The 23875-nt window shown below is 43.1% G+C and overlaps 2 protein-coding genes across 2 annotated transcripts in view; both read left to right on the top strand.

The window, feature by feature from the left end:
* The window catches only part of COL7A1 (collagen type VII alpha 1 chain), an 87183-nt gene extending 71340 nt beyond the window's left edge, over nucleotides 1-15843 (top strand). The window contains exons 82-114 of the mRNA XM_075286193.1: nucleotides 563-598; nucleotides 1445-1480; nucleotides 1657-1683; nucleotides 1776-1808; nucleotides 2399-2461; nucleotides 3778-3846; nucleotides 4041-4076; nucleotides 4714-4755; nucleotides 5508-5552; nucleotides 5765-5809; nucleotides 6186-6221; nucleotides 6303-6362; nucleotides 6449-6574; nucleotides 6669-6740; nucleotides 7022-7057; nucleotides 7702-7761; nucleotides 8119-8163; nucleotides 8246-8281; nucleotides 11004-11039; nucleotides 11127-11183; nucleotides 11388-11459; nucleotides 11981-12052; nucleotides 12297-12332; nucleotides 12669-12749; nucleotides 12838-12891; nucleotides 13009-13062; nucleotides 13523-13585; nucleotides 13680-13742; nucleotides 13899-14015; nucleotides 14464-14541; nucleotides 14628-14681; nucleotides 15374-15422; nucleotides 15722-15843. Of these exons, the coding sequence (XP_075142294.1) occupies nucleotides 563-598; nucleotides 1445-1480; nucleotides 1657-1683; nucleotides 1776-1808; nucleotides 2399-2461; nucleotides 3778-3846; nucleotides 4041-4076; nucleotides 4714-4755; nucleotides 5508-5552; nucleotides 5765-5809; nucleotides 6186-6221; nucleotides 6303-6362; nucleotides 6449-6574; nucleotides 6669-6740; nucleotides 7022-7057; nucleotides 7702-7761; nucleotides 8119-8163; nucleotides 8246-8281; nucleotides 11004-11039; nucleotides 11127-11183; nucleotides 11388-11459; nucleotides 11981-12052; nucleotides 12297-12332; nucleotides 12669-12749; nucleotides 12838-12891; nucleotides 13009-13062; nucleotides 13523-13585; nucleotides 13680-13742; nucleotides 13899-14015; nucleotides 14464-14541; nucleotides 14628-14681; nucleotides 15374-15422; nucleotides 15722-15843 (1911 nt within the window). The remainder of the gene's footprint in view (nucleotides 1-562; nucleotides 599-1444; nucleotides 1481-1656; nucleotides 1684-1775; nucleotides 1809-2398; nucleotides 2462-3777; nucleotides 3847-4040; nucleotides 4077-4713; nucleotides 4756-5507; nucleotides 5553-5764; nucleotides 5810-6185; nucleotides 6222-6302; nucleotides 6363-6448; nucleotides 6575-6668; nucleotides 6741-7021; nucleotides 7058-7701; nucleotides 7762-8118; nucleotides 8164-8245; nucleotides 8282-11003; nucleotides 11040-11126; nucleotides 11184-11387; nucleotides 11460-11980; nucleotides 12053-12296; nucleotides 12333-12668; nucleotides 12750-12837; nucleotides 12892-13008; nucleotides 13063-13522; nucleotides 13586-13679; nucleotides 13743-13898; nucleotides 14016-14463; nucleotides 14542-14627; nucleotides 14682-15373; nucleotides 15423-15721) is intronic.
* Nucleotides 15844-18206: 2363 nt separating this feature from the next.
* LOC142218333 (collagen alpha-1(VII) chain-like) lies at nucleotides 18207-22047 on the top strand (the record flags this gene model as incomplete). Its single annotated transcript, XM_075286985.1, has 5 exons — nucleotides 18207-18363; nucleotides 20559-20678; nucleotides 20933-20995; nucleotides 21074-21247; nucleotides 21971-22047. Coding segments are annotated over 5 exons (540 nt in total), but the record flags the coding sequence as incomplete, so codon positions are not given.
* Nucleotides 22048-23875: the final 1828 nt, after the last annotated feature.

Below are 23875 nucleotides of genomic sequence, written 5' to 3' on the forward strand. Positions count from 1 at the left end.
CGGCTGCTGTGATACTACAACTCCCAGCATGCTCCATTCACTTCCATGGGAGTTCCAAGAACAGCAGAGCCAGTATGCATGCTGGGAGTTGTAGTTTTGCAACAGCTGGCGAGCCGTACGTTCCCTACCCCTGATCTATAACTTAAAGTGAATGTCCCGCTTTTATTGCAAATCAGTTTAGCCCCTCGTCATTTGTGGTCCTTCTTCTAGGACTGTCCTGAGATGGTTTACAAGTATTTCTCAGTTCTCCAGCTTTAGTACAATATAACATTGACCAGCAGGTATAGACATGGTTACTCATACATGACCTGTATTATGTCCATTCCCTTCACTATAGGGCGAGAAGGGCAATGGCGGGCTGCCAGGCCCGGCTGTAAGTAAATCCCCTGGATAGTTGCAGTTTGGGCCGGTGGCTTGAGCTGGCTGCTCGCAATGGCTTTGCGTGTTTAATCTCTTCATTGGTCACTCACACTTCTCGGTCCCTTTGTTTTGGGTTAATCTGGGTTCTGGGCGCCTCGTCTTCTGTACCACTAATAATGTGGCTTGCATTAAATATCCGTAGGGTATGCCAGGCTTCCCCGGAGTGCTCGGCCGACCGGTAGGTGTTCCTCATTGCTTCTGCCTTTGTAACGTGCATGCGGCATGTCTGTAGATTGTAGATACCTCGATAATCACTGGTTGACCCAATGAGGCCGCACATATATTTCATATGTTATTCTAGATGCACAGAACAAAATATAAAGTGTAAATAAAGTTGGCGCCTCATTGTGTCTCAACCAAGAAGGTGCAATTCATTGATGTATACATGTATGCAAGCAGCTGCACTACACATTTCCACCACCGAGTGGTGCTTTGTAAGAACTGCTTTGTGCTCCTTGTTACTTACAGCACACCGCATGGCCAGGCATGGTATTGCAAGTGAAATGTCAAATACGCTCGTGAGGAGGAGCAGTGAATTCTGTGAATTGCACCCTTGACTGTATATTGGTTTAGTTGGTGACTTCCAGCTTGTGGGGTGCATGCAGATGAATGATTAGAATATGGCCTAGTCTTATATGTACTTGGTCAATAATAATCACCTAAATATCTGGCTGTAGATCAACATGTTGTTACATCGCTAATAATAGATGGTATAACCCATCTAAAATGAATTATTCCAAAGTATATGGCGCTGCCATCTCTATTCTATGTGTATATAGGACTATGTGCACAGTTGTATTAGGTCCGATCTAACACAAAGCTCCTGGGCCCCAATCTAACAGGGCTATTTACTCTTATGGGGCCCCTCAACCCGACCAATCCAATATGAGAGAATATAATCTCTTATGAATCCTGTAATCTCAGAATCGATCATTACAGTGTGAACAGAGCCCACATGCCAGATATTTGGTGTACGTGACCATGGTATACGATATTATACTAATTGTTATTGATGCCTTTCCAGGGAAATCCAGGAGAGCCGGGACAGCAGGGTCCTCCTGTAAGTATGGTCATATATATGTCATATTCATACATGGCCTATACAACATGACACCCGGTTATAGCGGCATCCCAGCGATCCCATACTTGTATATATACATTGTATTTCTATGGAACATCATACATAACTGTATCCAATGGTCATGACGATAACTCCTCGTTCTCTTCCTGTATTAGGGTGTCCCCGGTCCAGCTGGACTAAAGGTATGTCACTATTTGTCAACAGGTTAGAAAGACAATCAAACCTAATACAATATAATACAATATAATATAATATTTCTAATATCATCTTGTAGGGCAGTCAAGGAGAACCAGGACCCAGCGTCAGGGTGAGTAATATCTGGCTAATCATTGGTACTTCTCCTTTAAATTTGCAATTGTTTTCTGCAGAGCTACAGTTAAAGGGATGCTCCACTTGGAACCTCATTATTATCCATGACTTGCATCCATGTAATATGTGGTCACTATTTGCTACCTGCTCTGGATAATAAAGGGGGTCATAAGCACTTACAGGGAAGGAGTCGGGGCTTTTAGTCTAGTCGGGATTAACCCTTTAGATCTGTATTGAGTGGTCACCAAGGTGAATATACCTATGATGTCTTGATAGTCACTTTATATCCATCCAGAGCTTCTGCTTGCATCCATTCTCCTTTCTCTGATAGCAACACAGTGGATTTCAACCTGCAAAACCACAACTCCCAGCATGTCTGGACAGCCATAGTCCCAGTAGAACATGCTAGGTGTTGTAGTTTTGCAACAGATAGAGAGCCATCGGATGGAGACCAGAGTGGGAATAGTGTCACCTGCAGCATCAGCCTTACGACAAGTCTATCATGTCATTGATATTACAGATGTTGATGTGTTATCTAATATATTATAGTGTACTAATGGTTCTAATCACTTTGGTTCTGTCTCTCAGGGTCTACCAGGTCCGCCGGGTGTCGCTGGGCCTCCTGGTTTGCCTGGACCTCCTGGATTAGTGGTAAGGATTGATGTAGATACGTAGCTTGCGTATGCCCCGATGTACCAATGATGACCTTGCTTCCCATTACTACTCCCTCACAAATCTCTTAGAATAATTTCATCACACAAAAGACCTCCCAGTTTCCTCCACATAACCATCTATGACCTAGTGGGCCACACTATATGATGGAACCTTCCTATAGACACAATGTCTTTCATTGCTTTCTTCTTTTCATTCTTAGGGCCCACAAGGACCTCCCGGAGTCCCCGGCTTAGTGGTAAGTTTCAGGGAAGGATGTGTCCATAATTCAGTAGTTCCTGGCTGACAGACATATTACCGAACTAATATTGTATTTTGTAATTTTTTTAGGGTGAATCAGGCAAAAACGGAATACCTGGCAGAGATGGCATACCAGGGAAAGACGGAGAGCCTGGACTTCCAGGGAAGATGGTATGTATCAAGACGTGCTTAGACTTGAATATATGGTCACCGTAAGGGGGGATCAATAAAACATATTGTATTGGGAACTATGAAATCCAAAGCAGGTCTTCCACCTAAAAACTTACAGGTCCTGCACCTGAATCCTTAAAAGTACTGCACCTAAATTTTTTGGATCCTGCACCTAAATCCTTACAGTTTCTGCACCTAAACCCTTACAGGTGCTGCACCTAAACACTTACAGGTCCCGCACCCAAAAGTTTACAGGTCCTGCACCTAAACCCTTGCAGGTCCTGCACCTAAACCCTTACAGGTCCTGCACCTAAACCCTTACAGGTCCTGCACCTAAACCCTTACAGGTCCTGCACCTAAACCCTTACAGGTCCTGCACCTAAACCCTTACAGGTCCTGCACCTAAACCCTTACAGGTCCTGCACCCAAACTCTTAAAGGTCCTGCACCTAAACTGTTACAGGTCCTGCACCCAAACACTTACAGGTCCTGCACCCAAACACTTAAAGGTCCTGCACCTAAACCCTTACAGGTCCTGCACCTAAACCGTTACAGGTTCTGCATCCAAACCCTTACAGGTCCTGCACCTAAACCCTTACAGGTCCTGCACCCAAACACTTACAGGTCCTGCACCTAAACGCTTACAGGTCCTACACCTAAACCCTTGCAGGTCCTGCACCTAAACCCTTACAGGTCCCACACCCAAACGCTTACAGGTCCTACACCTAAACCCTTGGAGGTCCTGCACCCAAACACTTACAGGTCCTGCACCTAAACCCTTACAGGTCCTGCACCCAAACCCTTACAGGTCCTGCACCTAAATGCTGCTGGTTTACTAAACAAATTATCACATTATTTTACTAAATTCACTGATTTTCATCTCAGGGTATTCCCGGTCCTTCAGGCCCTGCAGGAGCCAAAGGAGAACCAGGAGAAGCTGGTGTTCCTGGAGAGGTGAGTAGTAACTTTTACCTACTTGGTATTCATAGGTTTAACCCTTTAGACTGTTTTCCATTTCTGTTGTATTGTTGGGGTTTATGTGTTTTAAGGTTATCAGACAGTGACCTCACTGATTCCCCCACATGGATTACTGTGTTATTTAGCTGTATAATCCCAAAATAAATAATAAATGTGTCATCTCTTTTCAGTTTGTGGTCGGTGGTCCCGGTCCAAAAGGAGAGAAGGTAAACCAATTCCCCACTACTGAAATGGTCTCCAGCTTGTGGGTCTCCAGTCATTGGAAGACTACATCTCCCAGCATGCCCGGAAAGCAGATACCTATTATATTTTGTTACCATAATTTACTGGATATTGATTGTCATTTTCTTCCAGCTAGTTTTACAGCTTTAGTGTTTAGACTAAGATAGGGTCGGCAGAGTCATCTTATTATCATTAGTGGGTGGAGTCAACAGAGTTATAGTATTAATATTGAAGGATGGGATCTGCAGAGTCGTCTCATTATCATTAAAGGATGGGGTCAGCAGAGCCATGTCATTATTATTAAAGGCAAGGTCAGCAGAGTCATTGCATTATTATTAGAGGAAAGGGTCACCAGAGTCATCTCACTATCATTAGTGGTTGGGGTCAGCAGAGCAATCTCATTCCCATTGAGGCCGATGATAGTGGGGTTATCTCATTATTATTAGAGTCTTCTCACTATTATTAGAGGGTGGTGTCAGCAGAGTCATCTCATTATTATTAAAGTCTTCTCATTAGATGGCAGGGTCAGCAGAGTCATCTCATTGTCATAAGGATACATGATACATTCTCTGATCAGTGTGTGATTTGTATGTGTTGGTCATGTCATGTTTGATATTTTAGGGAGCTCCCGGTGACCAAGCCAACCAAACTCCAGGTGAACCGGTAGGTCATTTTCTATCTATCTATCTATCTATCTATCTATCTATCTATCTATCTATCTATCTCCTATCTATCTATCTATCTATCTCCTATCTATCTATCTATCTATCTATCTCCTATCTATCTATCTATCTATCTATCTATCTATCTATCTATCTCCTATCTATCTATCTATCTATCTATCTATCTATCTATCTCCTATCTATCTATCTATCTATCTCCTATCTATCTATCTATCTATCTATCTCCTATCTATCTATCTATCTATCTATCTATCTATCTATCTCCTATCTATCTATCTATCTATCTATCTCCTATCTATCTATCTATCTATCTATCTATCTATCTATCTCCTATCTATCTATCTATCTATCTATCTCCTATCTATCTATCTCCTATCTATCTATCTATCTATCTATCTATCTATCTATCTCCTATCTATCTATCTATCTATCTATCTATCTATCTCCTATCTATCTATCTATCTATCTATCTATCTATCTATCTTCTATCTATCTATCTATCTATCTATCTATCTATCTATCTCCTATCTATCTATCTATCTATCTATCTATCTATCTCCTATCTATCTATCTATCTATCTATCTATCTATCTCCTATCTATCTATCTATCTATCTCCTATCTATCTATCTATCTATCTATCTATCTCCCCTTAGTACACTTGTTATATCGCTTATACCATAGTTATGTAGCCTTCCCAATTCTATCAATGTAATGATGTGTTGCGTTTCAGGGTGCAAAGGGAGAAAGAGGGTTACCTGGTCCCAGAGGAGAGAAGGTGAGTATCGCTGGATGGCAGAAAAACCAGGATAGCTCAGGCATTCTTTCCAAATGCAATGTTTTAATCTGTCTTATAAGGGGAATGTGTATGTCTTTGTCACCTATAGCTGTATAGGACAATAATTTCCCCAAATCTATTTATTATTTCATTATTAAACTTTGCATTTGACCATTATCATAACCAGTGACATCTCTTACTCTTACCAATAGGGAGATCAAGGGAAAAAGGGAGAAACTGGAGACCCTGGAGACGATGTAAGCGACCTCTGGACAACAGTCATGTTTATTATATCAAACCTATTCTCTGCCATTTGCCCTGTATCATATATTATATCATATTATTCCTGTATTCTGCATGGCGTCCTGCGGTGCCCACATCTGGCACAAGCGGCTAACTACAAGTGATATCTATATAGAAACAATAAGAACTTTGCCACTATATTGAATATTCCTCGTCTTTATCTTCAATTAAGCAAGCAGTCATGTTTCATTTCATTCTTTACAAACCCCTAAGGATGCTAGAAAAGTAAATTGAGCATGTATGGACTAAAAGTGGGGCAAAAATTTAGGAAATTGGAACAAATGTCCACATCGTAAATAGATGAAGTGATCAGATTTATTCTATTTGCAGGGACCCAAGGGTCCTCCTGGACCGAAAGGAGATAAAGTAAGTTCTCGAAATATGTTTTATCCTGAATCAGCAAATCTATGGCAGGTCGATATGTCTTATTAACCTCTACATTTCCAGGGTAGCATTGGCGTGGGGTTACCTGGACCTGCAGGACAGATAGGACCACCAGGCTTGAAGGTAATTCCCAGATTCTAGCATCTGCGATGGTGCAATTACAATTTTTTTGCGAGTTGTTTTACATCATATCGATAACTTGTATTTAGGGTGACGTTGGGCTGCCTGGTCCGCCAGGTCCACCAGGTCTGCAGGGTATTGGTGGGACTCCTGGTCAGCCTGGTCAGAGAGGAGAACCTGGACAGTTGGGACCTCCTGGTGCCCCTGGGGAGAGGGTGAGTTTAAGCAATACTGAAGGAGACTCCGAGACGCAGCTTTTACATGATATAGGTAACTTTATACTCAATTTTATTATCCACTTTTATTTAGGGTTTGGCCGGTTTCCCTGGGCGAGAAGGAAATGCAGGACCACAAGGACCATCAGGGGCTCCCGGGCCATCGGTAGGGACTTTACCTCTGTTATGCACTGTATACAGTACATGCACTTTCAGTAGATCTCTATATGTATGTATGGGCCCCATATTACATCTCAGAATGGACCCCACTCCTCTCTGGGGAGTTATCCTAAATATACCACCCCTATATTAAAATTAATGGTGACAATTCTGTTTTTTTGTCTTGTTTTTATGACACAATGTAAGGCTTTCTGTGCTCACATATCCTGATGCTTTGCTATAGTTAGTAGATATATATGTTATTATATTAATATGATCTCATTACAGGGACCCCCAGGACCTCCAGGAGGCAAGGGTGACAAGGTAAGATAAGGATTTCAGGATTGTCAGATACATTAGTGATGGTACAGCTGTAATATCCGCTCCACTAAAGGGGCATTCCTATCACCTATCATATCGCTTGCATATCCCATCGTGAGGGTCAGACCTATGGACACCCATCAGTCCTGAGAATGCAGAAGTCAGTGCTTCAGCCCCATCACCCCCATGACTAATGGCTTCCTAGAGGTTGGAGACCCATTGATCATAAAGTGATGCCATATCCTAGCAATGCCCCATTAACCATTGGAATGAATGAGCAGTTGTCAGAGCCCTGCCCTTTTTATCTGGACAGTATTTTGTCTTGATATCACTCATTTTACAGTATTTTCTACAGTGTGACGTCTGTGTTTGGAGTATTTACAGTAGTGGTTCTTTAAGAATTAAAGGAATACTGGCATACTGTGTTATGTCTAGTGCATGAGGTGAGGCATGATACAAGAAGTCAAGAAACCAAGGAGATAACCCGTGTGTCATCCTCCACCCCTTAGGTCCTGCACTAAACATAATGCAAAGTACCAGTTTTGCTTGGGGTGGTCCTATAAGTTCACACAGCACTGCCCCCGGTGGACAACTCACTGTCATGTTAGGTGTAATAATTCCAATGTGTCATTTCTCATCTTTCTCAGGGCGATGCAGGAATTGGTCTATTGGGTCCCAGAGGTGAAAGAGGGGATCCAGGAGCAAGGGTACGACTGTTCTGTGAAATATCTGACTATATTGTTCCTCTTAGTACTCCTTCTTTCTCCTTTCCTTCTTCTTGTTCTCGTTCAACTTATTTCTTGAATATAACTTGAAGCTTCTAAGCCCCAATGCAAAATCTACAACAGGGCCCCCACCTACCATGTACCATGTATAATACTGGGGTCTTCTTATGTGACATAGTGGGATTTGGCCCCCATACACCATGGTAATTCCTATATCTCCTACAACTACACCACCACCTGGACTGCCACCTGGACTGATTCTGAAAAAAAAATCCCCCCTCCCCCACTATCCAATTTATCTCAGAGTCTTATACATACTGATATGTTCAATTCCTTTAGGGAGAAGATGGCCGTCCAGGATTAGAAGGAGACCGCGGCCCCCAGGTAAGTATCCGCTGATGTGTTGATCCTACATATTCCCGCTGATTCCGCTTACACTCTGATCCACATTTCTTGTATTTTTCAGGGTCTTCCAGGAAACAGAGGAGAACGAGGGGACAAGGTAAGTAATAGGGAATCTATTCTATACTTATATCATGTTAGCGGTGCTGTACCAGAGACAACCTGTCATTTTATGGGAATGGTGTAATTCTTCATTTCTCCTTTGGTGGCGCTGCAGGTAAGCTGAACATGTCCTACTAGATTTCTCTGAGGAAACTGGGATCTGATCTAGGGTGCGGTCTGGTCTGGGATCTTTACTTGTTTAGGGGGTCTGGTCAGGGGTTTGCATTAATTTAGGAGGTTTGCTCTGGGGTTTGAATTAATTTATGGGGCCTAGTATCTATTTTTACTTAAGGGGTCTGGTCTGGGGTCTGTATTAGTTTAGGGGTCTGGTCTGGGGCCTGTATTAGTTTAGGGGTCTGGTCTGGGGTCTGTATTAGTTTAGGGGTCTGGTCTGGGGTCTGTATTAGTTTATAGGTCTGGTCTGGGGTCTGTATTAGTTTAGGGGTCTGGGGTCTGTATTAGTTTAGGGGTCTGGTCTGGGGTCTGTATTAGTTTAGAGGTCTGGGGTCTGTATTAGTTTAGGGGTCTGGTCTGGGGTCTGTATTAGTTTAGGGGTCTGGTCTGGGGTCTGTATTAGTTTAGGGGTCTGGTCTGGGGTCTGTATTAGTTTAGGGGTCTAGTCTGGGGTCTGTATTAGTTTAGGGGTCTGGTCTGGGGTCTGTATTAGTTTAGGGGTCTGGTCTGGGGTCTGTATTAGTTTATAGGTCTGGTCTGGGGTCTGTATTAGTTTAGAGGTCTGGGGTCTGTATTAGTTTAGGGGTCTGGTCTGGGGTCTGTATTAGTTTAGAGGTCTGGTCTGGGGTCTGTATTAGTTTAGAGGTCTGGGGTCTGTATTAGTTTAGGGGTCTAGTCTGGGGTCTGTATTAGTTTAGGGGTCTGGTGTCACTATTAGTTTAGGGGTCTGGTATGGGGTCACTATTAGTTTAGGGGTCTGGTCTGGGGTCTGTCTTAGTTTAGGGGTCTGGTCTGGGGTCTGTATTAGTTGAATGGGTCTGGTCTGGGGTCTGTATTAGTTTAGGGGTCTAGTCTGGGGTCTGTATTAGTTTAGGGGTCTGGTCTGGGGTCTGTATTAGTTTAGGGGTCTGGTCTGGGGTCTGTATTAGTTGAATGGGTCTGGTATGGGGTCTGTATTAGTTTAGGGGTCTAGTCTGGGGTCTGTATTAGTTTAGAGATCTGGTCTGGGGTCTGTATTAGTTTAGGGGTCTGGTCTGGGGTCTGTATTAGTTGAATGGGTCTGGTATGGGGTCACTATTAGTTTAGGGGTCTGGTCTGGGGTCTGTCTTAGTTTAGGGGTCTGGCCTGGGGTCTGTATTAGTTGAATGGGTCTGGTCTGGGGTCTGTATTAGTTTAGAGGTCTGGTCTGGAGTCTGTATTAGTTTAGGGTTCTGGTCTGGGGTCTGTATTAGTTGAATGGGTCTGGTCTGGGGTCTGTATTAGTTTAGAGGTCTGGTCTGGAGTCTGTATTAGTTTAGGGTTCTGGCCTGGGGTCTGTATTAGTTGAATGGGTCTGGTCTGGGGTCTGTATTAGTTTAGAGGTCTGGTCTGGAGTCTGTATTAGTTTAGGGTTCTGGTCTGGGGTCTGTATTAGTTGAATGGGTCTGGTCTGGGGTCTGTATTAGTTTAGGGGTCTGGTCTGGGGTCTGTATTAGTTTAGGGGTCTGGCCTGGGGTCTGTATTAGTTGAATGGGTCTGGTCTGGGGTCTGTATTAGTTTAGAGGTCTGGTCTGGGGTCTGTATTAGATTAGGGGTCTGGTCTGGAGTCTGTATTAGTTTAGGGTTCTGGTCTGGGGTCTGTATTAGTTTAGGGGTCTGGTATGGGGTCTGTATTAGTTTAGGGGTCTGGTCTGGGGTCTGTATTAGTTTAGGGGTCTGGTCTGGGGTCTGTATTAGTTTATAGGTCTGTTCTGGGGTCTGTATTAGTTTAGAGGTCTGGGGTCTGTATTAGTTTAGGGGTCTGGTCTGGGGTCTGTATTAGTTTAGGGGTCTGGTCTGGGGTCTGTATTAGTTTAGGGGTCTGGTCTGGGGTCTGTATTAGTTTAGAGGTCTGGTCTGGGGTCTGTATTAGTTTAGGGGTCTGGCCTGGGGTCTGTATTAGTTTAGGGGTCTGGTCTGGGGTCTGTATTAGTTGAATGGGTCTGGTATGGGGTCACTATTAGTTTAGGGGTCTGGTCTGGGTTCTGTCTTAGTTTAGGGGTCTGGTCTGGGGTCTGTATTAGTTGAATGGGTCTGGTCTGGGGTCTGTATTAGTTTAGGGGTCTGGTCTGGGGTCTGTATTAGTTTAGGGGTCTGGTCTGGGGTCTGTATAAGTTTAGGGGTCTGGTCTGGGGTCTGTATTAGTTTAGAGGTCTGGGGTCTGTATTAGATTAGGGGTCTGGTCTGGGGTCTGTATTAGTTTAGGGATCTGGTCTGGGGTCTGTATTAGTTTAGGGGTCTGGTCTGGGGTCTGTATTAGTTTAGGGGTCTGGTCTGGGGTCTGTATTAGTTTAGGGGTCTGGTCTAGGGTCTGTATTAGTTTAGGGGTCTGGTTTGGGGTTGTACTAGTTTATAGGTCTTGGTGCTATATTTGTTTGGTCTGGGGTGTGTACTAATTTAGTGAGTTTAGTATGGGATCTGTATTTGCTAAGGGGATCTGTATTTACTTAGGGGGTCTGGTTTTGGGGATTTAATATATTCCAGTGTTGGACATATATTTAACAATCCCGTATTGTGTGATATTTCAGGGTGATCCAGGTCCCGTAGGTGTTAAGGGAGACAAGGTAAGTCTTCATCCATATATACCTGCAGTATACAGAGGTCTGACCATTAGGGGCAGTTCCCTTATGTCTATCTCTTGTCCTATGTAGGGTGATACACTGACTATTGAAGGACCTCCAGGACCAAGAGGAAATAAAGGCGAGCCGGTAGGTCTGGAGGACACTCGTATCCTTCTCTCTTCCATCTTCTCCTTCCAGGTCCCATCTATATCTCTCTTCTTCTTTCTCCCTCCTTATTCTATGGCCTTATTCTTTAACTTTCACCCTTTATTTTTCATTCTTCTGCTTCTTCTCTCTACACCTTTAATCCAGTGTCTTATGCTCCAATGTATCGGCTTTTTTTACCCTCAGGGTGACCGAGGAATAAAAGGATCTGAGGGAGAAAAGGGGGAGAAAGGAGACCAAGGAATAAGCGGAGAAAAGGTAATGCAGCAAGAAATAAGGAAATCTATAGGATGTAAGGAAATCTATAGGATGTAAGGAAATCTATAGGGTCCTAACACCTCCAGAGCGGCCAAGGTCTCCTGATTCATGTCAGAGATGACAAGACCAACTGGACTATGTGATTTGTCATGTCAGATACGGTATATGGTGTTCTATGTGAATAAGGGCATCCAAGAATAGACAATCCAGGATGGTTTTCTAACATGTCTGCCTGGTCGATACAGATGACAATTAGTCTAGAGAGATTCCTGCAGGACAAAATTCTTGGTTGTAGTGGTTTTACTTCCAAGAAAACCCTATAAAAAGGATCATTTTATGGGGCCACCTTAAGCTGTACCCCAAAAGTCAGATACATAGGTTATTTGGGCACATACTGTAACTATCCTCATATTGTCTAATAACTTGGTGTAAGACGTTACCCAAGTAGTTGACTCTCATACATGACCATGATCTTGGAACAAGGACTATGATGTGATGGATTTACAATCTTTTGTCAACAGGGAGTCAAAGGCGAAGTGGGAGACAAAGGGGCAACTGGTTTCGTCGGACCTCGTGGACCTGGTGGACAAAAGGTGATTATGGTCACAATGATACTGATATTACTCTGCTGAGCTGCCAGGAGGAGTGGGGGAAGGGAAGTGACAACCGGTCTGGACACTTTTATAAGTTTACAAATATCATTGTCATAAGGGAAACTAAGTAGACTATTTTTACTTTGCTTACTGCCCCCATGTACAAAAAAAAGGGTCTGCATAAAGACATAAACATCTGATGTAAAACACTTTGGAATAATTCACATTCATCTTTTTAACCCAGGGAGAAATGGGGCAGGCCGGAGAACCTGGAGAGTCGGTGAGTCAAATCTCAATACAATTGCTGTTTGGCTATACAGTGTCCTAAATCACTAGCACCCCATCCAGTTTGCTCCGGGTTCATGCCCTCCACCCCCAGGGCCATCTTGTCCAAAGAATAGAGAGCCCGGGACTTGTTTCCCTTCTTCTGCACAAGACAATATTACTAAGACCTCAGAACAACTTTCCCCGCCTTTGCTTTATCCTGCTGGCGCGCCCTGGAGGAGCGGATGTGTGACCCTGGGGCGGGATATCGTCTCCCAGTTATTACCTCTATGAATGTAGTATCAGACTTATAGTTGTATTTATTCAATTTTATTATGATTTTATTTTAAAGGGTATCCCAGGTAAAGATGCTCTACCTGGACCGCGAGGAGAAAAAGGAGATCCAGGTCTGAATGGGTTAAGAGGACCAAAGGTAAGAAACCGATCATTACCCCAATGACCCATTAAATAACACACATTCTTATATGTCACCTATAGTCACTGTGCTCCTTATGTTGTAGGGAGATCGAGGCATGAAGGGTCTTTGCGGTCAGGATGGAGAGAAGGGTGATAAGGTATTTGTTACCATTGATAGATTTGACCAAAGGGTCCAAGTCCCACATATCTCTGTAGGCCTCTGCATGGTGTCATGAGCTGATGTTGATCTGTTTCCTTAATGCTGCTCCTTGCAGGGTGACAATGGCATGCCTGGACGCCATGGTCTTCCTGGAAAGAAAGGAGATACGGTAAGTCTTGGATTTTTTTTTTCATTTTCAATGGATATGGAACAGGGACGTATTCAAGGCGGCTCCCCCATCACTGTGTACGCCCAGAATGGTCCCAAAATAAAGACAGTGGATCGAAGGGTTTTTGCTCCACTAGGGCCAAAGCTGGTCATCTATTGGTGGACGCCATCCAAACAGACCAAAAGCCTTATCTAACTAGGAATTTACCAGCAGCTGAGGTTGGTGGTGGAACCAACAAATCTGCATCTGGGCCTTCACTTATCTTCCAAATTTATCTACATGACCTGCTTTTTAACATTAAGCCCTCCCTCACCCAATGGACACATCTCCCAAAGCTGTTGGGTCATCATATGCTGGAAGACTGTCAGGACACCCCATTATATCTGATAGCCTACCCTACCAACAGCAGCAGGCTGCAGCCAATGCTAACCATCCTAATCCGTATCAATTATCATTCCAGGGTGATGCTGGGATCCCGGGACACCCCGGCTTGCCTGGTAAAGAAGGACTTGTTGGTGCCAAGGTAATACATCGCAGAGTTTTCTACAACAGGCTATGTACCAATGTGTTTTTGCATTTCTCTTACGGTCATGTTTTGTCTTATGGCTCCTTTGTAGGGCGACCGAGGGATGGAGGGTTTACAGGGTGCAAAAGGAGATCAGGGAGAAAAAGGAGACAGGGTGAGTATTTTCCTGAGGTCTATGGCCGTGATGTGACCGCCTGTCTGATGGAGGTGGTGATGTACCGAATGTAGATTTTTGTGCAGATCTTTTAAAAGTTTTTGATTTCAGGTCGCCGGTGAGGCCTGCTGATCTATATCATTTATCTTTTACCAGGGTACAGTTGGTATTATTGGTCCATCTGGACCCAGAGGTGCTGATGGAAATCCAGGACCTCCTGGTCCTCCAGGTGCTGTTGGTGCAAAGGGTCCTGAAGGTCTTCAAGGACAGAAGGTATGAATAATATCCCAAGGGGCCAGCGTATTTCTGCAAATGATGAAGAGCATGGAGATCTCAATCCATTTCAGACTATCTATGGTCAGCTAGTCCCTGCCAGTGTCCATTGGTCCTACATCGGCAGGAAGAGAAAGGCATAGCCAAGCCTCATGGTCCCTGCTGATCTCTTACTCTAGCTGAAATCTAGCTGGAATCCTGACTGACAACTCAGGTTATTATGCTGTGTAAGCCAAGCAACCAAACCGGTAGACGCGAGACATCATCTCAATGTAACACTGGAATGGTCCTGACCAGGGAATAAACAGCAGATTGTCAGTCATTACATATACGGCCCCTCATGCCTGGCTGCAATATTATTCAGAGATTTCTATAAAATGTGTTTTGCTGGAGGATCCCTTTATACAGTATTGTTCTAAACTTGTTTGTGTGGTTTTCTTATTTTTAGGGTGACAGGGGCCCTCCTGGAGAGGCCATTACAGGGCCACGTGGCATCCCAGGTATTCCAGGAGAACGAGGTGACCAGGTAAGACCAGATCCACAATGAACTACAGAGAAGTGTATGTTATATCATATCTATGTGTATATATCTGTATGTATCTGTGCTTCTAGGGAAACATCGGACCAGATGGAGTGAAAGGAGATAAAGGTTCACCAGGAATGACTGTAAGATACACAATGCAAGAGTCTACCAACCATATCTATCTATCTATCTCCTATCTATCTATCTATCTATCTATCTATCTATCTATCTCCTATCTATCTATCTATCTATCTATCTATCTATCTCCTATCTATCTATCTATCTATCTATCTATCTATCTATCTATCTATCTCCTATCTATCTATCTATCTATCTATCTATCTATCTCCTATCTATCTATCTCCTATCTATCTATCTATCTATCTATCTATCTATCTATCTATCTATCTCCTATCTATCTATCTATCTATCTATCTATCTATCTCCTATCTATCTATCTATCTATCTATCTATCTATCTCCTATCTATCTCCTATCTATCTCTCATATCTATCTATCTATCTATCTATCTCCTATCTATCTATCTATCTATCTATCTATCTATCTATCTATCTATCTATCTCCTATCTATCTATCTATCTATCTATCTATCTATTTGCGGCTGCAAAATCACGGCCGCAAAATAACGCGGCGTATACGATTCTCTCTCCCATTGAAATCAATGGGAGCGTTTACGGCGCTCAAAGTCTCACACGCCGTATACGTGCCACATCACGCGGCACGTTACTCCGTGTGAACTTAGTATGGGCAGCTCGCTTTAGTATATACTATATATTTATGTCTATTCCTTAATCGCCCCTCCATTCTGCCGGCAGGAGGAGGAGATCCGGAGCTTTGTGAAGCAGGAGATGAGTCTGCACTGCGGTGAGTGGGATCAGTATATAACATAAGTTGTGCCGACATCTTCAATTTTCAACAATTTTTCTAAATATCTAATAATGACCTGACATAATCTGATATTTCACTCATGGAAAATAAAGCTGAAAATTTTGATTGAGGAAATAGAATTTGCTTTAAAATAATCCAACTAGAATGGAGCATGGAAGCCCGATGATAGTTATTATCAGAAGCCCCATAATGCCTCAGGATGGTCAGAGAATACCTGTATTATATAACATGGCCTGCTCTCATTATCCTATTTTTTTGTCTTTTTTTTTTTGCAGCCTGTGGAGGTCAGTTCACGTTCCCTGAAAAGATTTTCGGTAAACCCAATGGGTGCATGAAGGAGTGCGGATGTGTGTTCGCCGTTGTACGCCATGGCTTACAGAAGACCAAATCCAGATAGTGACAGGCATAGACAACATTATTATACAGTCTTTCTATGATGTACAGCATGTCTAGTGAATAAAACCAGTGTAGAGAGCATGAGCTGAAAGTGACAGGAGGTGTTATCCTATTGTAAGTCCTGCCCCAGTGTAGAGAGCACAAGCTGATGAGTGACAGGAGGTGTTATCCTATTGTAAGTACTACCCCAATATACAGAGCACGAGCTGATAAGTGACAGGAGGTGTTATCCTATTGTAAGTACTACCCCAATATACAGAGCACGAGCTGATAAGTGACAGGAGGTGTTATCCTATTGTAAGTCCTACCCCAATATACAGAGCACGAGCTTATAAGTGACAGGAGGTGTTATCCTATTGTAAGTACTACCCCAATGTACAGAGCACGAGCTGATAAGTGACAGGAGGTGTTATCCTATTGTAAGTCCTGCCCCAGTGTAGAGAGCACAAGCTGATGAGTGACAGGAGGTGTTATCCTATTGTAAGTACTACCCCAATGTACAGAGCACAAGCTGAAAGTGACAGGAGGTGTTATCCTATTGTAAGTACTACCCCAATGTACAGAGCAAACCCATTGTGCGCACTCAGTGTTCAGTGCGAGAACTACATTACTTGAAGACGTTTCTAAAATGGTTGATCTGAAATGTTTTTGGAAAAAAATTCCCAATTTTTAACAGATCTCATGTAAAATAACTTTTCTGAAGCCTTTCTTCTTAGATTTCTACGTTGTGCTATCCCCCCATTCTTGCTCCTGGAATTGTATGAATAAATTGACAAGTGGGTGTTACCATTGTCTTCATCAATGGGGTTCTGATTGGACAGTGTCAGACTACCTAGGGATATGCCCCATTGAGAAGAGGAATGGTCACACCCTGTTTTACTCTCTAGTTAATGGTATGGTCCTGTAAAAACTTGCAGCTTAGGTTTCATGCAAACAAGTATATTACGGCGCCATCCTACCGTCATAGCACCCTAGTGGTATTGCTTCCGAGTGTGAATACCACTGTATGGCAGCATCATGCTGTGCTACGCCGAGGAACCTGAGGGACTCCATTAACACAGCTCTGTCATCTGCATGCAGGGTCGGATTGGCCCGCTGGGGAACCGGGGAATTCCCCGGTGGGCCCCGAGCCTGACTATTAGTTTTCATTTAACCTATCCAAATGCACTTGTCATGGGTCCTTACATCTTCTGCTTTTAACCTTATGTTATCATTCATGCAACTAAATGAAAATGGATGAGAGGTTGTCACTGCTCCGCCCCTTTGCGTGACATCATCGTATAGCGATGTATTCCTTTTTACATCCTGACGTTACCATTTTTATGATTTCTATGGCTGATGTTACCTTTCTCCCTGTGTACTAATATTTTACAGATTCATCATACATCCGCCATGTTCTTTCCATCCTATATTGTACATATGCATTCGCATGCATTTTCAGGGGGTAAATATTGTTAAATCACAATTAGTAGTAATATAATCTGTATCAAGGGGCTGCCATTATTATACAGGGCCTTTCACCACCTCCATCAACTTGAGCTCATTTTAATACCTCCCCCTCCACTGGTTCTGGTGCACTAGGATTTTTTTCTCTAGCCCCCACCATTCCTGAGCAATCTGTTCCTTATATGCTATGCTAACTAGACTCCCTAATGCCAAGTGGGTGGTGTCAGGTAGAAGCCAGCAAGGTGGCATTACCCAGAGCTCTTACACTGCCTCTGATTGGTGCTCTGAGTCACGCCCCTTACCTGCTTCACATCACCCACTTGACATTAGGGAACTTAGTATATCAAGCATTGAAACTAACAATGATTGCTCAGGAATGGTGGGGGATAGAGGAAAAATGCCAACTGTGCTGGAATTAGTGGGAGACAGAGGGTAGGGGGGATATTAATGGGTTCAATGAACTGGAGTTGGTGGAGGTAGTGAAAGGTCGTCTTTAACTACAGGCGGAACTATAAGTCTAGCTGCCATGCAGTAAGTTTATCAGTATTTGCCCCTCTATGGACATGCATGCACCTGTTTTATATATATACTGTATTTAAAGGGCAACTGGTGTGAAATTTGACATAAGTCTAACATCAGCTGCATTACTGTAAAGTGAGGGGTTCTCAAGATTTAAGTAATACATCTGCTTTTTTCCCCCCAGGAACAGCGCCACCATTGTCCACGGCTATACCTGGTATTACAGTTCAGCCCAAAAATCTATTTTGCACTAATGCGGCTGCTGTTATTGTTTCCACTTCTTAGTCGCCCTTTAATAACCTAGATAATGTATTTGCATCCATTCCCCAATGAATGTTTCCTGACTTGCATATGGCATGTGATAAAGCATGTGATTATCTCTCATCGTGACCATATTAACTTGCCAGTCTTGTGCCCTGCACATCTGAATCTGTTGTTGTGTCCTTGCACCTCCCAGGTTATGTTTCCAACTATCCATCTTCCCCATCGTATCCATCTAACCCTCGTTTAGTCCCAGTCCCAGCCCTAAAGTTCTCTCACATTGACGAAGATGATGGTGAGTTGGCTTTGCCCGGACGTACCCTGCAGTAGCAGGCGGTACATCCACACCCCAAGTCTGTTCTGCTTCAAAGATAATCCACATAAACACTAAACCAATCAGGTGTCGCTTCCTTTGTGCTTGCTTGCTTGCGGTCTGTTAGTGCTTGCTGGGTTATGGCATGCTACCTGGGGAGGGCTGGCAAAAGCTTCACCTTCTAGGTAAGTAGAAGAACCTGGTCTCGAGCTCCATGTGGCCAGGTGTAGGATGGGCAGAGATCAGGCAGTGATCTATCGGTGACTGAGGATGGATATCCCATCATGCCACCTTTGCTAACCATCATCTGTCAAAGCAAGATTAACCTGCAAGAAATTGACCTCTTCATGCCCCTTGCCAGCCTTCCCCTATGTTCTGTATCTGTGGCAGGTCCGAGCAGTATAATACGTGTCAAATAAAGTATCTCTGGGCGGTACTGGTTCTCATTGAGGAGAGTCTTACAGGAAATGCTCCCTGGGAAAAAAAATATGCAAAATAGCCCTTCTTCAGAAGCAAGAAAACTGTCTCTCTAGCGACACCTACAGGACGCTAAACTATAAACTAACATGAGAACCATAAAAGAGCCTTGTTCTGGGATGTCTGGCTAATAACCATGATTGAGGCTTTTTATGGGTAGGACAATGGCTTACAAGATGGCTACCAGTACGTGGCCCAGTTTTATTTCTTCTGAAGAAGGGCAGATATGTATATCAATACATTGTGAATATTACAGTACAATTCTCAAACTCCCTCGGAGAGACCTACAGGATGGTCAATCTTCCAATGTAAATTTTGGAGCCATAGAACCACAAAATTGGGGAAACCATAAAAAGTAACCTCCATATTAAGCCCAAGTCTGGCCATTAAGATTTACTGACTGGTTGAATGATCCCTTGGATGACACCAACAGTATGGTCATCTATGTTAGACATACATGAAGGTGGCCATGTCAACGGCATATGTCAGGGTGGACCGTGTCCCGTAACTGCTCTGGCTTGTCATATGGTGGCCCGCCACGGAGTGCGTCTTGCAAGGAGGAACGTGTTGATTCTCATGCTTAGCTCTTTGTCTTGTGTTTTTGCTTTTATTGTGGTTATCGTGGTCAAGAAGATGTCGAGAAGACAAACAGGACTATGGCTGAGATGGTGTTTTGCGCGTCTTGTCCATTCTGTATGGGTGTCCACCATTAACTAACAGATGTCTTGGTGGCTATCTAATGGTTCACATTCCCTCCATTACTGGGAGATTTACTTATTACATGTCTTCCTTCTGTGTTAGTTTTCTTTAAGGCTTTCAATGAATCAAGTGTTTAGACTTGAAGGTCTTATCCAGTTCAATGAGCTTCTCCACCCCAAACTGTAGCCTCCTGGCACCATGCTGTCCTGTAGTCTTGGCACACACTGGACAGAAGGGAAACCACTTGGTACCAGACACGTCATTGCTGATGTCCAAGTATTTTCACTCCAGATCCAGGAGAATACGTGGCAATGCTTTGCAGATATTTCAAAGGCCCATCATTTCTTGCAAATGGTTTATCCCAAGGTGGATGGCCTCAAGGAGGAAGGGTTATCAGTTCCGTCATCCAAAATGGGATTTAATGGGCATCTTTCCTTTTTCCAGTATTTTTTCTGTTTGGTCTACACCTCACCAAGGTTACATATAGATTTATGTATGGTATATGTGCTTTTCTGTACTGCATCATCTTTTTGAGGGCTGTCTTGTCAATTCAATGTCCATGGTGTCTCACTCCTGGTCTAAAGATCCTTGTTGGCATCTTCTTAATATCTTCTAGGTTTCCTTTAGCGGTAGAACTTGCTTCTTGCACATGCTCAGACCACGTCAGCCAATGGTCCCAATGTTTTTAAGGGAATGTTTCAGTTCTTTTGGGTGAAGTTAACCCTTTGACGTCCCTTCACACCCCATAATTTGTGGTCATGTTAGCCAAATCCCCTCCTAAAATAGATCACAATGAATATATTCTGGAGACAACGTCCATTATGATGATGCCAACAAAAAGCGGAATCGGCCAACCATGCCATAATGTTCCCAGGGAATGGGCATAGTTGGCCATAGTTTAGCCTCTCCCCACTTTTTCTACATTTTAAGCTTCCTTCCATATGAAATCATTTTATATTTTTATACCATTTTTTAACAAATTGTCCCATACTTGCTTGTAGGCCGTGAACTGCGAGTGGTAGTGAACACCAATGATCCCGATTATGAGCACATATACACAGTGGACGATTACAAGGAAGATGTGGAGGAAGATGGGACAGAGAGCACCATCCTATCTGACGGTCAGTACAATATACAGTTGGCTGTATGGTGTTAGAAAAACATGGATACGTTCTTACAATAATGGCGCCACTCCTGTCCGCACCTCACTCCCATTCACTTTTATGTACTGTAGCTGGGCTGCAATACCATGTACAACCTGTGGACTGATGAGGTGCTGTTCTTACAACAAATGCTCATGTTTTTCTAATCCTGTCGTCTGTGTGATAAGACTAAGGACAACTGACCTGAATGTATGTATATATTTGCTTTATAGATGTGACAGCCCCAACAATATCTGAGGTCAACTTTCGAAGCAAGAGAGACACAGCGCAGCATGGTAGTTACATCGTTTCTATACTATATGGATTCTATAGACTTCTATTAAAGCCCTTACTAGGTCTTATTGTACTTTCAGATTTATGTCGCCTCCCAATGCTGGAAGGAGAATGTAACAAATTCACATTAAAATGGTATTATAATCAGCGGGCGAGAGAATGTCGCCCATTTGTGTACAGCGGCTGCGGTGGAAATCTCAATCGCTTCGATGAGAAGGATCAATGTGAGCTACAATGTGTGCGCAGAAAAGAAGGTCAGTCTCAAATCTATACAGCCAGGACTATTACCACCAAAGGACAAGTCATGAGACAGATCGCCCAAGTTACTGCAAAACCTAAAACCGAAAATCGCATTGTTACCCACAAGGGGATCGTTGGGTCTTTGTAGGGGATCGTTGGGTCTCTTCTACGATGTGGATTGCAACATTTATTCCAATTTCTAATGGCACTCGAGATGATTATGTAATGTGTACATGGAGCTCCTGACTCTGTTTTTTATTTTATTTTTTTATTCTATTTCCTGCACATGTGGCGGCCATCATGTCTGAGCTTACAGCATTTAGTGATCTGCTTTACAGCACAGTCATGGCCATAGGCAGCAATAGTCTGGAGCCAACTCATTGAGAGAGTTTTGTAAGCATGCTGTGTGCAGGGAGCGGAGGAGATCAATTGTGACATCATCTATTGTAGTGATGTATTGTGATGGGTCACTATGGGTGTTATCTATCTAGGTGTTATCTTGTATTGAAAACCGTGATATAAATGAAGTGACGGCTGCAATGAAAACTACAGAAAGTCTCAAGCTATTATTAGGCTTAGTGGACAGCATGAAAATTGCTTCTGGGCCCCAAAGCAAAATCTATAACAGGGCGTGAATGTATAACGTATAGAACCATACACAGCAACATTGTATCAGTATAATTCCATCTCCTTTAAACATTTCTATTAATTTTTTCGTTTTGCATTTCAATTTGCAGAGAAGCCTCAAGAAGACGGAAGCTAAGACCTGGTGCCGCGCTATAGAGATCTTTGTATATTGTAATATTTTTGTAAGATTTACTAGGTTTGGAAGAAAAACCATGCAAGTGTCAGGGTTGGACGTGTGCTCCTCCGCTGTTACATCTGGGAAATATTTGTATTTTTGTACTGTTAATATGATTTGGATTCCCGAATCTCCTATTAGATGGTGCATAGAATTTTTTTTGGTAGCAGAGAATTGGTGCTATATTTTATACTATTTTTCTACCAAAAGGGAATGTTTTTAGCGAATGACGTTACGCAGGTTGTAGGTGAGATTAGAGAAAGATAAAAGATTTGTCATAGAAGAAAGGAAAATTCCATGTTTTAGTCAATGAAACAGTTCTCTGCCGAAAATCTGAATAATATAGCAAAAAAGATTGGCTTGGGTACCGTGAAGCCTCACAGGCCCGATCTATACCTGCAGCTCAATGAAAACTTGGCCTTGATTAAAGCTCAGACTGGTTGCGAAGGATTCTTTCCGTGACAACCTAAAATATAACCTTAGCTCAGTGACGTCTTAGTCTTCAGGTATAGATTGGAGTAAGCTCAGACTGGTTCCTAAGGTCTTTCTGACTGACAACCTTATAGATAACCTCAGCTTAATGAGGAATTGGCCTTAAGTTGAAGATCTGTCTAAGCTCTCGGACTGGTTGCTCAGGATTTTCTGCCTGACATCTTCATACGTAACCTTAGCTCGGTGACAATTTGGCCTTAAGTTGCAGATCCAGGTGCTAAGGACTGACTGGCTGACAACATGGCTTATAGAGTCGGCTGAATATCAAATTGGCCTTAAAGGGATTTTTCAGAATTTACATATTCAAGACCTCATCTTCACATAGGTTCACATAGGTTGAACCCCCATCGATCACATAAGTTCAACACCCAGGACCCCACTCTTAGCTGTTTGAAGAGGCTCCAACACCCATAATGGGTACAGCGGCATTATTCAGGTGGATGGGGCTGAACCGTAACACCAAGAACAACAACTATACAATGTACGGCGCTGTTCTTAGCATCTAGTGAAGAGGCTACAGCGCTCATGGCCTCTTCAAACAGCTGATCAGTGGGTGCTCCCCCACCAATCACCTCAGGATAGCTCATCATTAAGTCCCATAAAACCCCTTTAAATTGGAGATCTCACTAAGCTCACACCCCATAATAACCAGTCTGACTCAAATAGCTGTCCGGTCCAATGAGAGTCTGCACTGCCTCTTCCTGCCTTATTAATCAGATTTTTTCTGAAGACACATTTCGGAGAACCACTTTAGTGACTGACTGGAAACCAGTAACACCAGTAAGGCTTACAGTAGTCACCAGCGTTCCAGATATCTTTCCATTAATGTATCCGCAGTCATCCCTAGGTTCTCGTATCTGCACATAGGAACCCCTACAACCTGCGGTCACGTCTGTATGTAAATACACAATATATACTGAAAAATGCTTTATATGAGAAAATGGTCGTCAGCCATAATAAAAAAAAAATTCAGGGACTGTAATATGGTGCTATGAACTCCAGCCAAGCATATTGCTTGCCATAGTGTTGCAGATTATTATCAATCGCTTAGTACTTTTTATTATCTTTAAGTTTTTCTTGTACTTTTGCTTTTTTATCTACCAAATATCTTATATCATTTGCTGCTAAACTGTATATGTTAAGGCCTAACCCCCAGATTAGAAAACATGGCGGCTTCCTTAGGTCACATGGCCGTGCTTCAACTCCGTTCCATTTGAATGAATGGGTCATGTGGTCTTATGACCAAAGAACGTGATGTCACTTCCTGAAAAGAGGAAGTGGAGCGAGTTTTAGAAGGAAGCAGCCATGTTTTCTAATCCCGGATAATCCCTTTAACTGTGGTGAGTTG

The sequence above is a fragment of the Leptodactylus fuscus genome, chromosome 9 (assembly GCF_031893055.1).
Source record: "Leptodactylus fuscus isolate aLepFus1 chromosome 9, aLepFus1.hap2, whole genome shotgun sequence".
Taxonomy (NCBI): domain Eukaryota; kingdom Metazoa; phylum Chordata; class Amphibia; order Anura; family Leptodactylidae; genus Leptodactylus; species Leptodactylus fuscus.